This window comes from Crotalus tigris, unplaced genomic scaffold, assembly GCF_016545835.1.
Source record: "Crotalus tigris isolate CLP2741 ecotype Arizona unplaced genomic scaffold, ASM1654583v1 scf7180000024292.1016931, whole genome shotgun sequence".
NCBI classification, from domain to species: domain Eukaryota; kingdom Metazoa; phylum Chordata; class Lepidosauria; order Squamata; family Viperidae; genus Crotalus; species Crotalus tigris.
The window spans coordinates 71649-85060 of NW_024100465.1; the positions used below are offsets into that span (position 1 = coordinate 71649).

Consider the following 13412-nt stretch of genomic DNA (forward strand, 5'->3'; position numbering starts at 1 on the left):
AGTAAGCTTCTGGGATGGGGTGGATGGTTCATCTGGATCTCTAATCCTAATTCAACAATTTAAATGTTGCATTACAACGTTGAGGCATGGTCTTCCCTGCTCTTCCTAAACGGTATTGCTGAAATTTAATCTAGTTGACATAATTAGTCTAAAATAATGGCAATTTTTCTTAATGCTGTACAAAACACACACACACACACACACACACACACGTGTTGGTCTCAAAAGACCAAAACTAATTTCTGTGCTCATTCACAGCTTCCTGGATCAATGTAATATTTCCCCCCCATTTGTTTTTGTCTATTGAAGACAATGGCCTGGTAAATGGGATTATGTTGCAAAAGCCAACAAACGGTCATGGCTCCTAGGATTACAGTTCAGTTTTGTTCTACTCTTTGAAACACATTGACCCATCTGAATAAGACTTTGGATGGACTGAGTTTAGGACTTTTTCCTTTAGTATGGCCTGGATGCTGTGTGTGCTCTGGAGGGATCAAAATAGTCTGTACATATATTTAAAAATCTAAGGGGTGGCATTGCCCAGTGAATTTGACCCTTTTGTTATGGAATGCTATGTTTGCACTAAAAAGGTTCTCCACCCAAGCTTTATATGTAAAGTTGGCTGTTTTTCGTGTCTATGATTGCACAAAGACATACTAGCTTTGCTCCTGATCAAATCCTTCATTCTTCCATGTGCGTATTTTATGTTTTGTGACCTCTCTTTTTGCCATGGGAAGTGTTGCAATTACAGTATCCATCATTTTCATCTGGTGAAGACATCATTTTTTTCAGTTCCTCTGGAGGGCATCCAATCGGGGAAGGCTGGTCTAGACCAGTGCTATTCTTAGGGTTGCCTCATATTATGTACCCATCTGTTGTGACTTATAAATTACTTTCAGAAGGAATAAATGACTTTGATGAGAAAAATACACCTCTAAAGTGGCATAAATAACTTATCTAAAAGCCATTAGCTCTTTTTAACTTGCACTGAGTCAGTAATTTCAATGGAAATGAAAAGATGTTGCTTAGTTTGGTGTGCATAGAAAAGCTATCCTTTGAATATAAAAAAATGTATGCATCTGATTGTGATAAAGAGAGTGTAAGTGAAGTTATTTGACAATTGCAATTTAGTGTAAAGCTTTAAAATATATGTTAGAAACAGCTCTGCATATTTGAGCAAATCCCTCTATTTCTGCTCTGTAAAAATATTTTAAATAACACACAGATGTTTGATGCTAATCTGTGCCGTTTATGCTTTTACTCTGCATTCCTTTCTGAAAGGAGAAAAATTCTTCTGCATTAACAATTATGCAGAAGGACTTTCCTGAATGCATTTTTGGCTGCTATTATTAAGAAGAAGAAGGAATCAATGTGTTAACAGCTGTTGGTGTGTGAGAGTCTTCTGCCTGTTAAGGTTCAGGAAGCATCTGGTTCTCTCCAACATAGAAATAGCTATCAATGAAAATAGTGGTGACTGTGGTGGTTTTATTGAATAAACTTGTGCCTGAGATTTTAACATGTCCATCTGTACTGTGGCTGGGCAATGATTGATTCCGGAAGAGAGAAGAAATTATGATTTTAATGGTCACATACACTTCAGTTATTAGTTCATTCTTTCATAGGGTGATCCTATTCTTCAAGCTTAGAGGAGTGAGAGTGTATTACTGGTGTCACATTAATAGTAAATAATAACTAGTTAAAGCATCAGGTTAGAAACCAAGAGATTGTGAGTTTTAGCTGGATGAAAGAAAGATGGGTGACTTTGGGTCAGTCACTCAGTATGACCCAATTCACGGGGTTCTTGTTGTGAGGAAAATAAAAGGAGGAAGGAATATTAGATATGTTTGTCTCTTTGAGTTATTTATAAAAAATAATAAAGGTGGGAAATAAATGAATGGTAGGTAGATTTTATTTTGTTACCTTTATGTGTTTAAGAGCCTACTGACGTTGTTGTTAATTGCAAAGTCATGTCCGACCCATCGCGACCCTATGGACAACGTTCCTCCAGGTCTTCCTGTCCTCTACCTTCTTCTGGAGTCCATTTAAGCTCACGCCTTCTGCTTCAGTGACTCCATCCAGCCACCTCATTCTCTGTCATCCCTTTCTTCTATTGCCCTCAATCTTTCCCAGCATTAGGCCCTTCTCCAATAAGTCCTTTCTTCTCATTAGGTGGCCAAAGTAATTGAGTTTCAACTTCAGGATCTGGCCTTCTAAAGAGCAGTCGGGGTTGATCTCTTCTAAGACTGATCGGTCTTAGTCTTTTCCAGCACCATAGTTCAAAGTCTTCTCCAGCACCATAGTTCAAAGGCCTCAATTCTTTGTTGCTCAGCCTTTCTTATGGTCCAACTTTCACTGCCATACATTGCAACTGGGAAAACCATGGCCTGGACTATACGCACTTTTGTTACAGGGTGATGTCTCTGCTTTTTAGTATGATGTCTAGATTTGCCATAGCTTTGCTCCCCAGGAGCAAGCATCTTTTAATTTCTTGGCTGCAGTCCCCAACTGCGGTGATCTTGGAGACCAGGAAGATAAAATCTGTCACTACCTCTATTTCTTCCCATCTATTTGCCAGTAATTGAGAGGGCCAGATGCCATGATTTTGGTTTTCTTAATGTTGAGTTTCAAGCCAACATTTGCACTCTCCTTCTTCACCCGCATCAAGAGGCTCTTGTTCCTCTTCACTTTCTGCCATTAGAGTGGTATCATCTGCATATCTTAGGTTGTTGATATTTCTCCTGGCAATCTTAATTCCAACTTTTGATTCATCTAGCCCTGCCTTTCTCATGATGTGCTCTGCATATAAGTTAAATAGGCAGGGCGACAGCAGCTAAATGAGAGAACAGAAGTCAGATGTAGCATTTATTTCTGGATTGACTTGAATAATTGAGGTCTGGTGGGACTACCACTGGCAGCATCCCTTTTTCTTTCATATTTTGGAAAAAAATAGTAAACCTGGAGGTGGGTGGATAACTGACTGGAATCAACACCTGCCTCAATGCTTTTTAAATTACTTTTACTTTCTATTTATATCAAAATATTTGTTCTGTATCATATGTGTCCTTTAGCTTAATTTCACTTGACTCTCAGACTATTTTCAAAACTCTCATAAAGCAATCACTTCAGTCCTCTGATAAGAGCAAATTCAGCATCCTTCACTGGGGAGATACAGTAGGTGATTGGTTTGTGAACAAGCTCAGACAAAGATGGTGGGAAAGAATATTAAAAAGCATATAAACATATAGATGTGGACACACCTGGTTTTGGCTTGTGTCCTTCCACTCTGCATATTGGTTTCTAGGACAGTGTTTCTCCACTTAGCAACTTTAGATGTTGGCTGGGGAATTCTGGGAATTGAAGTCCACACATTTTAAAAATTGCTGAGGTTGGAAAACACTGGTCTTGAGAATGTGAGCACCATTATCCATTTCTGCCTTGAAGTCAAAGCTACAATTATGTGGTTCCTATTCTCTCTGCAATATTTGGAACCATCTGTTCATGTTATCCTTTTTTTGAAATTATTCACAATGCTACTGAACTGTGAAGCTTTGCAGTTGGAGACACCTTGGTCCAACTGCCAGACATCATTCAGAACTGCTGTGGTAATTGAAGGAGCAAATCTGAACTATAGCACCTGTGTTGAAGAGCTATTAAAACAATGACAAACTACTTTTCAGGCCTAAAACTGTTGCAGCCACTTTTCATGTAATTGTAATAATGGCAACAGTGTCATAGACATCATTTTGGGTCTCCGGATCAATTTTTGCATGCCATAACAGAATTTACAGATTAAGCCCTGAAGTATGAAATATAAAAATCCAGAATATATACTTTGTCTCCTATTTGGTGTTAAAATCTCTATTTTCATTGTTTTGAAAGTTTTTAATTCCCATAATTTTGAAGAAGATGCTGACAGCATGATGGACAGCTGTGATTCTAGTTCCCTATAGCTGATGTTACAATGAATCTGTTAGTACTTTTAGAATCACAAGTTCTGTTCCTGTTTGCTGCAACAGACTAACATAGTTCACCCTTCAGGAGATGTTTAAAAGGCTCGGTAGAGCAAGATGTGAACTGAAGTCAAGTCACCAATCTTTTATTTTTGCAGCTGTTCTATGGGGGACTTCACTGCTAAGTTGTTAATATAAATTATATTAATGATGTGCAAACAGGACAGTCAAACTCCAAACCTTTTCCTCCTTTTATGTTTGTACCATGTGTCCAGATTGCCTTTCTTTGTAATATAGGATAAGAGGGAAATTTCCATGAACTTTAATAGGGCATAATCAGTCTCAGGATAAAAAATATTTTAGATATTTTCAGATTTTTTTGCATGCTTTTGCCATAAGTGAAAGGAAGATGGATCTGGGGTGATTTATCTTCTCTTGTTTGTAATTTTTTGAATTCTTTTCAGAAGAAAAAGGGGAGACTATCCTACATACATGGCTTTTCAGGCAACTATGAACCCCACTAAATGGAGTTTTATTTCTTCTGAATAAGCTATGTAATTGTCTATGTAAAATGAGCTTATGACTTAGAGATTTAATGGATTATCTTCTATTTTATATTCCTGTCTGATCATTCATATCATCTAGATTTGTCTTTTGATGATGACACACTTATCAGAGGTTTGATTTGTGAAAAAGACTTCTTAATGCAAATTGTCTAATTATAGAATTTTTCACTAGTTCGGTTATAGTTGGCACCATATTGTGTTAAGTTCAGTGTCACGTACAGGTAGTCCTTGACTTACAACCATTCATTTAGTGACTTTTACAACAGTACTGAAAAAAGTGACTTATGACCATTTTCACATTTATGACCATTGCAGCATCAAAATTTGGATACTTGGCAACTGACATGTATTTATGACAATTGTAATTTCCCAGAATCATGTAATTACCTTCTGACAAGCAAAGTCAATGAGGAAGCCAGATTTACTTAACAATCATGTTACTAACTTAATAACTGCAATGATTCACTTCAGAATTGTGGCAAGAAAGGCTGTAAAATGAGTCAAAACAACTGTCTTGCTTAGCAATGAAAATTTTGGGGTCAGCTGTCATAAATTGAGGACTAACTATAAAGACATAAGAGTTCATGTTTTTGGTTATCTTGCTGTATCATTTAGTGGAGTGTTACCAAGCAGCTGTTTTATGGTCTTAAATATTGTAATTTGGCATGATGCTACTTGTTCTACTAATCTCTTTTTTGGATTTATTGGTTTGTTAGAAAAAGATAACTATATGTGTGTATGTCAGTTTTATGCTCTGCAGTTATACAAGCATTTTAAGTTGTAATATTTAAAATAAAAATATAAATGTTATACCTAACATTAAAATGAATACAATTTTTAAAAACTAATTAAGTGTTAAATTTTTGGTGAAAATGATGTATGTTTTTAAAAAACATTGGGAGAATAGGTGCCAAACACATTTACAGCATTCTGCGCAGGATAAGGCTCCATGAATGATGCTCTGACAATGGGAGCATCTTCAAAGGTGCTTCTGCTGCTGATGTAAGCTTCTGGATTGGCTCATCATGGAAAAAATAGTTCTTCTTCAGATGTAATTGTACCTATGTAATCATATCAAAGGGGTTTACAAATATTTTTTTCCTTCTAAATTCAACTGTAGGTCTTCTATGGCAGCTCTCTGATTGCTATTTATCTTCTCCAGCACGTGGTAAACAGTGGTGATAGAACAAGAAAGTCTTATTCAGTTTCTATCTCAGACAAATGGAGTTGTGTGATAAGTTTCTTGAACTGGATTTTTATTGAACCAAATCATGAGCTGTTCCAAATCTCTTTATTCAAACTGGATTCCCAACCAGTATCTTCCAACTGTTGTTGACTAGGATATCCTCAATGGTCAGTTAGCATACTCCTAAAGCTTGTGGCTTTTCTTAAACATTGCCAATTTAGAAGAACTGATTTAGTGGAATAAATGTACTGTCATTTCAGATGTGTACTTTTATTGTTGCAGTTACTGATGAGCTCAATATCTTCCACTATATTTAGAGCTTCCAAGATTTTCAAAAGAAGTCTCTGGTGCATGGCTTGTTTATGCCTATGTGGGTAATCCACTACTTGAGATCAGTCATGGGGGCATTGTAAGATGTTCAGTAGATAGACAGAAGTGCAAATCTTGAACCTGAATTATTCTTCTAAGTAAATTGCATTCAGCCTTCTACTTCAGTTGTTTTTGATAAGTTAGACTGTTCAATAGAGAATTGATAGTCGGTATGTATTCTAGCGCTGGCTAATGAATTCTGAGAATTGGAGTTCATGAAATTGCCAAGTTTGGGGGGAAAAAGATCTATACTGAAAACAAATTGGTTTCATCAGACTTAGGTTTGCTCCGGCCAGTTTTCTGCTTTTATATATCACAACCTTCCTCAGTACTGGCTGGGGAATTATGAGGGTTGCTGCCTGAATACCTCTAAAGCAGGGGTGTGAAACTGCCGGCCCACAGGGCAAATGCATCATAGCGAAACCCCGCCTACCCCATTGCCAGCAATGGCAAAAAAGTTGTGATACATCACGACATGTCACGTGATGTTGCAAGTTTAACACTCCTGGTCAAAAGGTTCTTGGGTGGAGAAGGAAATTATACTCTATTTTTATTGTTTGTTGTTATTGCAGTGTATTCTTTCATAATTGTACTCCAGGAATGTATCAGTGCCTGTGCTCGCCTATCCTGTTCTTAATGGATCAGCAAATAAAATTAAGTTACAATTTTAATTTAAGAGTACACTTAAAAAAAACAGGCTTCTTTTATCTAGTCACAAGGTTAATCTCATCTTAGTTTGCCTACATATTTATTCACATTCTCATTCTTGTCTAAAAAGTGAAGAACTTTAAAAGCCAAGCTATATGACAAAGAAGAGGATACATTTTTTGTTATTTAAAAAAATGCATTCCTAAGGGACACTGTGATTGCTGTAATGCTGTAATGAAGTCAATTAAATATTGCTAGTTGAAGGACTATTATTGCTTTCTAAGCATCTCATACAAATATAGCTAATTTTTATTTTAGGCAATTCATAATCTTGATTGCCTACATAGATCTGTCAGAAGCTAATAGGTTAATTTCTGCAGTAATTATTAGTTAATTAATCATTTAATGGTTGTGTATATGAAGGTTATAGAAAACTATAAGGATGAAAGTAAAGATGAATGAGTTTGTTTTAGGTTTTTTTTTTGTCATTCGTTTTGCTGAATTTGATGTTTTTAATAAAAGAATTGGACTAAAATGTTTAGTTTAATGCACATTCCTCCAGATAACTTTTTTCCAACTGTGTCTGGCATAGCCATTATTGATCAACCAGTTAATTAAATTTATAAACAGCCATCTCACACATTATTCACCCAAATATAATGCATTTTAATTTTTTTCTTAAATATATACATATTGCTGAGGATTTTTTTCATCTATAATATTTTTTATTATTGGCCAACATTTGCAAAATTTGTGTAAGGGTTGCAAATTTCAAGTGATAACTAAGTTTTGGTATATTCAAAAATGTGAAATCAGATACATCTGCTTTGAAATGTAAACTAATTAAATCTCTTTCAAATGGTAAATACCTTTTAATAAGTAAATGTTAAGCAATGTTTTAAACTGTTTCTGCTTGAAGCAGACGATCTAAAATGGGATCAGGAATTAGATATGGGATAGCAAATTTACTATATTTTAGGAATTGCTACAATTTGCTCTTATATTTGGAAAGCTCTCGTATTTTAGTAATGCACCATTACACTTTGTCTATATGTAGAATGTTTACTTTCCTCTTTTCTCTCTGTCCTAATTTCACTCCTTCCTATCTGGCTTCAGGTGTGTGCTATTAAAAAAACCTTAATGGTCTGTAAGAGGAGATCACACTTTAGAATTTGAGCAATTCTGTTATTGAACCCAACACCTGAATTCTTTACTTCTAAATGTTGAAGTTTAGTAGACATGATTTCAGTTTGGTGTCGTTTGACTTGCCTGCCAATCAGTTGATGGTGTCATTGGTCTCATACATTGTTCCAGGTACCAGTTACTTCCTCCATTAGCAGTGAAATTTTGTATACTGCTTAGAAAAGTTTAATAAGAAAGGAGCTCATTTTATTTCCTGAACAGTTTTGAAACATGTCTAATAATGTGTTTAAGATTGTCCATATAAATGATATTTTATAGAAAAAGTATTCTCCTTATGGCTAGAGTCCAAGTTGTGCACCTGCATGCATTTCAGCCACACCTAGATATAGCTATGCAAGCCAAGCCATGAAAAACCGGTATTTTCTATTTGTGAATCATATCTACACCCTGATATGCCAGAACATTTGCTTATAGATCTGTTTCAGTGCACACACCATGTATATGCAGAAAAAAGGCAATATTTGGGAAACTGTGATGTAAGCTTTGAGGTGGTTTCTGGAGATGTTGGAGAGACAAATAATATGGACTCGAATGTGGATGGTTCTTCTAACTCTCTCCCAAAAGGACGACCGAAAAAAAGAAGTTTCTCATCTCTTTGCTGTTCCTGTGGCAAACACAAAATTAACCAGGTATTACAAGAGCATTTTTCCTGCTTCACATGTGTAGCTTTCCTGTTTCCAGGTGTCATCCAGGCTTATGCAAGAAAAAAATATTTCTATAAACCTATCTGGAAATGGGGAATATTGTACTTGTTTGAGGCAGTACTTCGGATGTCTAGGAACTTATCACATATGCTTTAAAAGATGAGGTTTTCGAATGAGCTTAGAAATTTAGTTTTACTAGCTGTTGCATTTGATTATTCCAAAACTCCTTTTTAAAATGAAATACCCACTTTATTAGAGTATATTGATCTTACTGCAAATACCCTGTGATTTGTAAAATAAAGCGCAACTTTTTAAGGTGGATTTTTATGGAAAGGGCAAAAAAACTTCTTTGAAGATGACACATTATAGAAAGGGAAGCCAGGAAGGACTTTTACTTTATGATATAATGCATTAGTTTTCCTATTTGTTTGGTGCTGATTTTGTTTGTTGCTTGGATCTCTTTCATCTCTCTTATTCAGATTCTTACTGCGAAAGAATTACATTTAAGTAAATTCATGCATACTCATCGAATGCAATACAGATAGTCCTTGATTTATGACCAGAATTGGGACTGAAATTTTCATCACTAAGCATTGTGGTCATTAAGTGAGTCAGATCCAATTTTGCAACCATTTTGTTGTGCTTGTTAAACAAATCGCTTAAACGTTAATCCTGCAGATACGGCTTCCTCACTGACTTTGTCAGAAGACCCCAGGTCGTAAATAGTGATCATATGACCCCCAGACATGGCAACTGTTGTAAATACATGTCAGTCACCAAGCATCTGAATTTTGATCATGTAATTATGGGAATGCTGCATCAGTCATAAATATGAGGATTTGATTGTAAATCATTTTTTTTTTCAGAATTGTCATAAATTTGAACAATCATTAAACAAATGGTTGTGATTTGAGGGCCACTGTAGATATAGAGGAAATAGCGCCAAGTTGAGGAAGATATGTGATTTGGCAAAGATTTTAATGAGTTCTTTGTTTCTTATAACTATTCTTATTTTAAAGCTTAAGCTTTGGATACCTGCAATTTTCAGGAGTTGTAATCAGAGATGGCTATAGGGATTGAGAAAAAAAAAACTCCTATGGAAAAATATAACTCCCAAGAATTCAAGATGCCTACCAAAGCGTTAAAAGAAAAAAAATTGAAAATGAGAAATATCACGTTCAAGGACTTGATTGCCTACTGGTTTAGATTCTGTTTTCAGGGGGAAATAAAGCCTCTCAGGTTAGATTTTAAATATATGGAACAATAAAGCAGGGAGTTTGAATAGTTCTCAGTACTTTTCTATTGTTTCATTAAAAAAAAATCAGAAATCAGAGATGGGCCTGTTATATCAATGGTCAAGAGTTAAATGTTATAAAAGAGGTAGTCTAGAATATTTGAAGGCATCCAGTTTCCTAACTATGGCTAAAGGAACAGTAGTTGAATTTAAGGGAGTTTGTCTTGAAATTAAGCATTGCATGTTCAGTCTTCTCTTTATCTGTTTAAATATGCTTCACTGAAGTTACAAGTTCTGACAAATAAGAATGAATAATGTATATAGCTGGCTTTATAAAAGTGCTTTACAAGATTTATTGCCTTCATTGGGTTAGATCTTTGTTATATCCATTTTACCGATGGGACTATAGGATTTCAACACAGAATTCAACTCTGAACTCAACTGGAACCCACATTTTTTGGAACAAAGTTAGTGTTTCCTATGACCACCTCCACTCTCAATACCCTCCAGTTAACAAACAATGAAATAATTGATTGGATGGGTAATTGCTGATCAGTTCAATCCAGTCATCCTCAGTTTACTGCCTTCCAAATGTAGTGGGCAGTAATTTCCAGAATGCCTGAAATAGTTTGCCTTTCAATTATTAAAAGCAATAAAAAGGTTGTCTCTGGGAAGCTTACAAGCTAGGACAAGGGTAATAGTCCTATTCTATGTTTATTAGTACATTGTACCTCAATTAATGAATGTGCAGATCAGATAATCTAATCTGTGCAAATATTTCTCAGTTTCTTTTCCTAATCCGGGTACATTCTGGAATCTATTTAACATCTAGAGGAGACTAAACAAATTTATTCTTAGTCATCTCATCCTCTAATTTAAGATAATTAAGAATTCCAGATTTTGTGGCTTATAACATATCCTATTATTCTCCTTTTTGGAGATTACATCTCTAGGAATCTTGGAGAACTTTAAAGCACTTTTTTTTACTGGTTCTAATGAAAATATTATATTAGGGTGGCTTTATGAATCTAATCCAGTAGATCAGCTTCCAGCTGCAATATAATTGCAGCACTTTAGCATCACACTAAAATTTAGGAAGTGCTTCTTAATAGACAATTAAGATGAAAATTTCTTCAAGCATCCAGAAGAGCAACTACTAATAAAAGCAACAAACATGGAATTCCTATTACAATTTAGTATTAGGATAAAAAATTGCAGGGGCAGTTCTGCTTTTAAAATCCTTTTTAAGTAGCATTAATAAGAAATGGGTTTGAGAATAAATGAGACTTGCAGGAATGAATTAAATTACAATAAACCTTTGTGATCTGGAGGAACCTTTTCAAGCATTATACCCTCCAATTTCCTGTTGGAGCTCAAGCATGCTGGTATGAAATCCTGGAGTATGAGCCCAACCCATTGACAGTAGCAACACATTGGAGAAGTCTTAGTGCCTAGATTTACTAAACATTTGTGTATAGGTTGGAATGCTTTCTGTGGTTTTATGTCAGTTATATAGTTGTGTTAACCATGCCCCTGGCAATGAAGATGTACGCTATATAAACCCTTAATATATTGTTTTCCAAAGAATGAAAGTTTTGTCACTCTTGATTCTGACAACAGTAATGTAATTTTGTCTGCTAGAAATGATAATGCTTAATTATATTAATTAAAAGGTTATGGTTTTAGACTATATGTGTGTACAGTTGGCAATCCCTCCAACCTCATATATAGTGTTTATAGGAGCTAGAGACAGGCTAGTTCAGTAGATGGTGACCCTTTTGGACTTGGTATGTCAAAAAGTTCACTTGACTCTGCAGACATTTCTCCCCACACACACAAACAGAGAGAGAAACAATTGTCTCTCCCCTCTCCCCCCTCCCTAGCTAGGCTACTCTAAACAGCTGGCCCTGAAGCAGAAGACTAGGCCTCAATTTCAGTCCTGGTACCACTGCTGCTCCTGAAAAAGGCTACCTTGTACCATTTCCCCAGTGGCTTAAGCCTTGGGAAATGGTGGGATTGCCCCTCCCCTCCCACAGTCCAACCTCCCCAGCATCTTCTGTGCACTTCTTATCTTTAAGCAATGTTATTTTCTGTTGATAGGCCCCATGGCTTATTGGAAGCTGCTTTGGCTTGCATGAGCAACTTCAGAGAATGTATTCTGTGGCCTCTGCAGCCTCCAAAACCCCCTGAAAGCACGCCCTGTTCTCGCACAATTTCAGAGAGCCTGAATGAGCCCTCTTGCATGAATTTCAGAGGATTGGAGGCCATGCGAGAGCAAACTCCATTCTTGTACAGCCTCCACAGCCTTTGAAAATCTCATGAGAATGGATTGAAATTCAAGAATAGCTGTTATCAGGTGTAGGTGAATGCTGGTGTGTCAATCAAAACAGAGGTCCCCAGACTTTTGGGCACCAGAGACTGGTTCCGTGGAGAAATGTTTTTCCACGGATTGGAGAATGTGTGGTTTTGTGGGCTGCCTACATCCCATGGATGGGGCTTTGCTTGTTTGTGTGGACCGGTTGCTGGCATGCTACTGGTCCATGGACCGGAGGTTGGGGACCCCTGAATCAAAACATTGTAGCATATCACCCTTGTTATGCATGTCATAGGTTCGCCATCACTGGCTCATACAAATACTATTCCATTAGTTTATGATTCAGTCCATTATGGAAAGCAGACTATTGTCTTAACTTGCTTTGTGAACTAGGCATCACATTATTTGAGCTTAGTAATGGTGCTTTCTTAATTAAGTTTTAGTTTAGCGAGTTGTAAAAATCCAGGGTTAAAGAGACTTAGTAGAATGGACATAGTTTGTATTGTTCCTATCAAATTAATTGCTAAAAACTACACAGAAGAATCTTCTGTAATGAGGAGAAGACATTTTCTTCCAATTCTTATGTGCTCTATTTGTCCTTCAGTCCCCACTTTCCTACAGAGATGAACACCAGAGCTTACTTTGATCAGCAGGGTCCAAATAATATTTGTAGGTTTGTAGAAAGGAAAAAAAAAGGAGAGAGGAAATCCTGCTTTCCCAAGCCATTGTGGCCTAGATCTGGTTGCAATTTAATATTTCACTCTTACTGTAAAATATAACCCTTTCCTCCAAGAACAGAAAAATTAACAGCCTGCAGACTCTACACCTGCCAAGTTTCCATACAAACAAAGTGTTTTTGGAATTCTTTGAGGAGTATTATATAAACAGAGACATATTTTGTAAGAACCTTTGAGCAAGTTAGACAAAGTATAAGATGAGTAAAGGTCCAGTGTGTGTCAGCATTTCCATTTTCACTGTTACAGAGTGAAATGGCTATGGATACAATTTTTATAAGTTTCAAGAAGTTTATTCGAAAAAGTTTTGTTCTTGGTTTTACTTTTTAAAAACAAATCATGCTGTAAACAATTCAGGTGTGATGAATATCCAAACAAATGACCCGAATGAGTAGTTTGATTCTATAGCCTATAGAAAAAAACTAGGATCCAGGAAATCATTGACCAGTCAACATGACATTCATACAAGGTCCTTGAGCAGATGATTAAACTGCATATTTCTGAGCACTTGGATAGGAATGCAAAAAAAAAAAAAAAAAAAGTCAAGTCAGTTTGTTCCAACCA

The 13412-nt window shown here is 36.1% G+C and overlaps 1 protein-coding gene across 16 annotated transcripts in view; it reads left to right on the plus strand.

The window, feature by feature from the left end:
* KIAA1217 (KIAA1217 ortholog) overlaps nucleotides 1-13412 on the plus strand; it is a 250943-nt gene that overhangs the window by 22931 nt on the left and 214600 nt on the right. For 2 of the 16 annotated variants that reach the window (XM_039324053.1, XM_039324058.1), the window contains exon 1: nucleotides 8300-8551. The exons of the other annotated variants lie outside the window; for them this stretch is intronic. In XM_039324053.1, the coding sequence (XP_039179987.1) occupies nucleotides 8315-8551 (237 nt within the window). In that variant the 5' untranslated portion in view covers nucleotides 8300-8314. Of the gene's footprint in view, nucleotides 1-8299; nucleotides 8552-13412 lie in introns of those variants that run through there. 16 annotated transcript variants of the gene reach the window in all.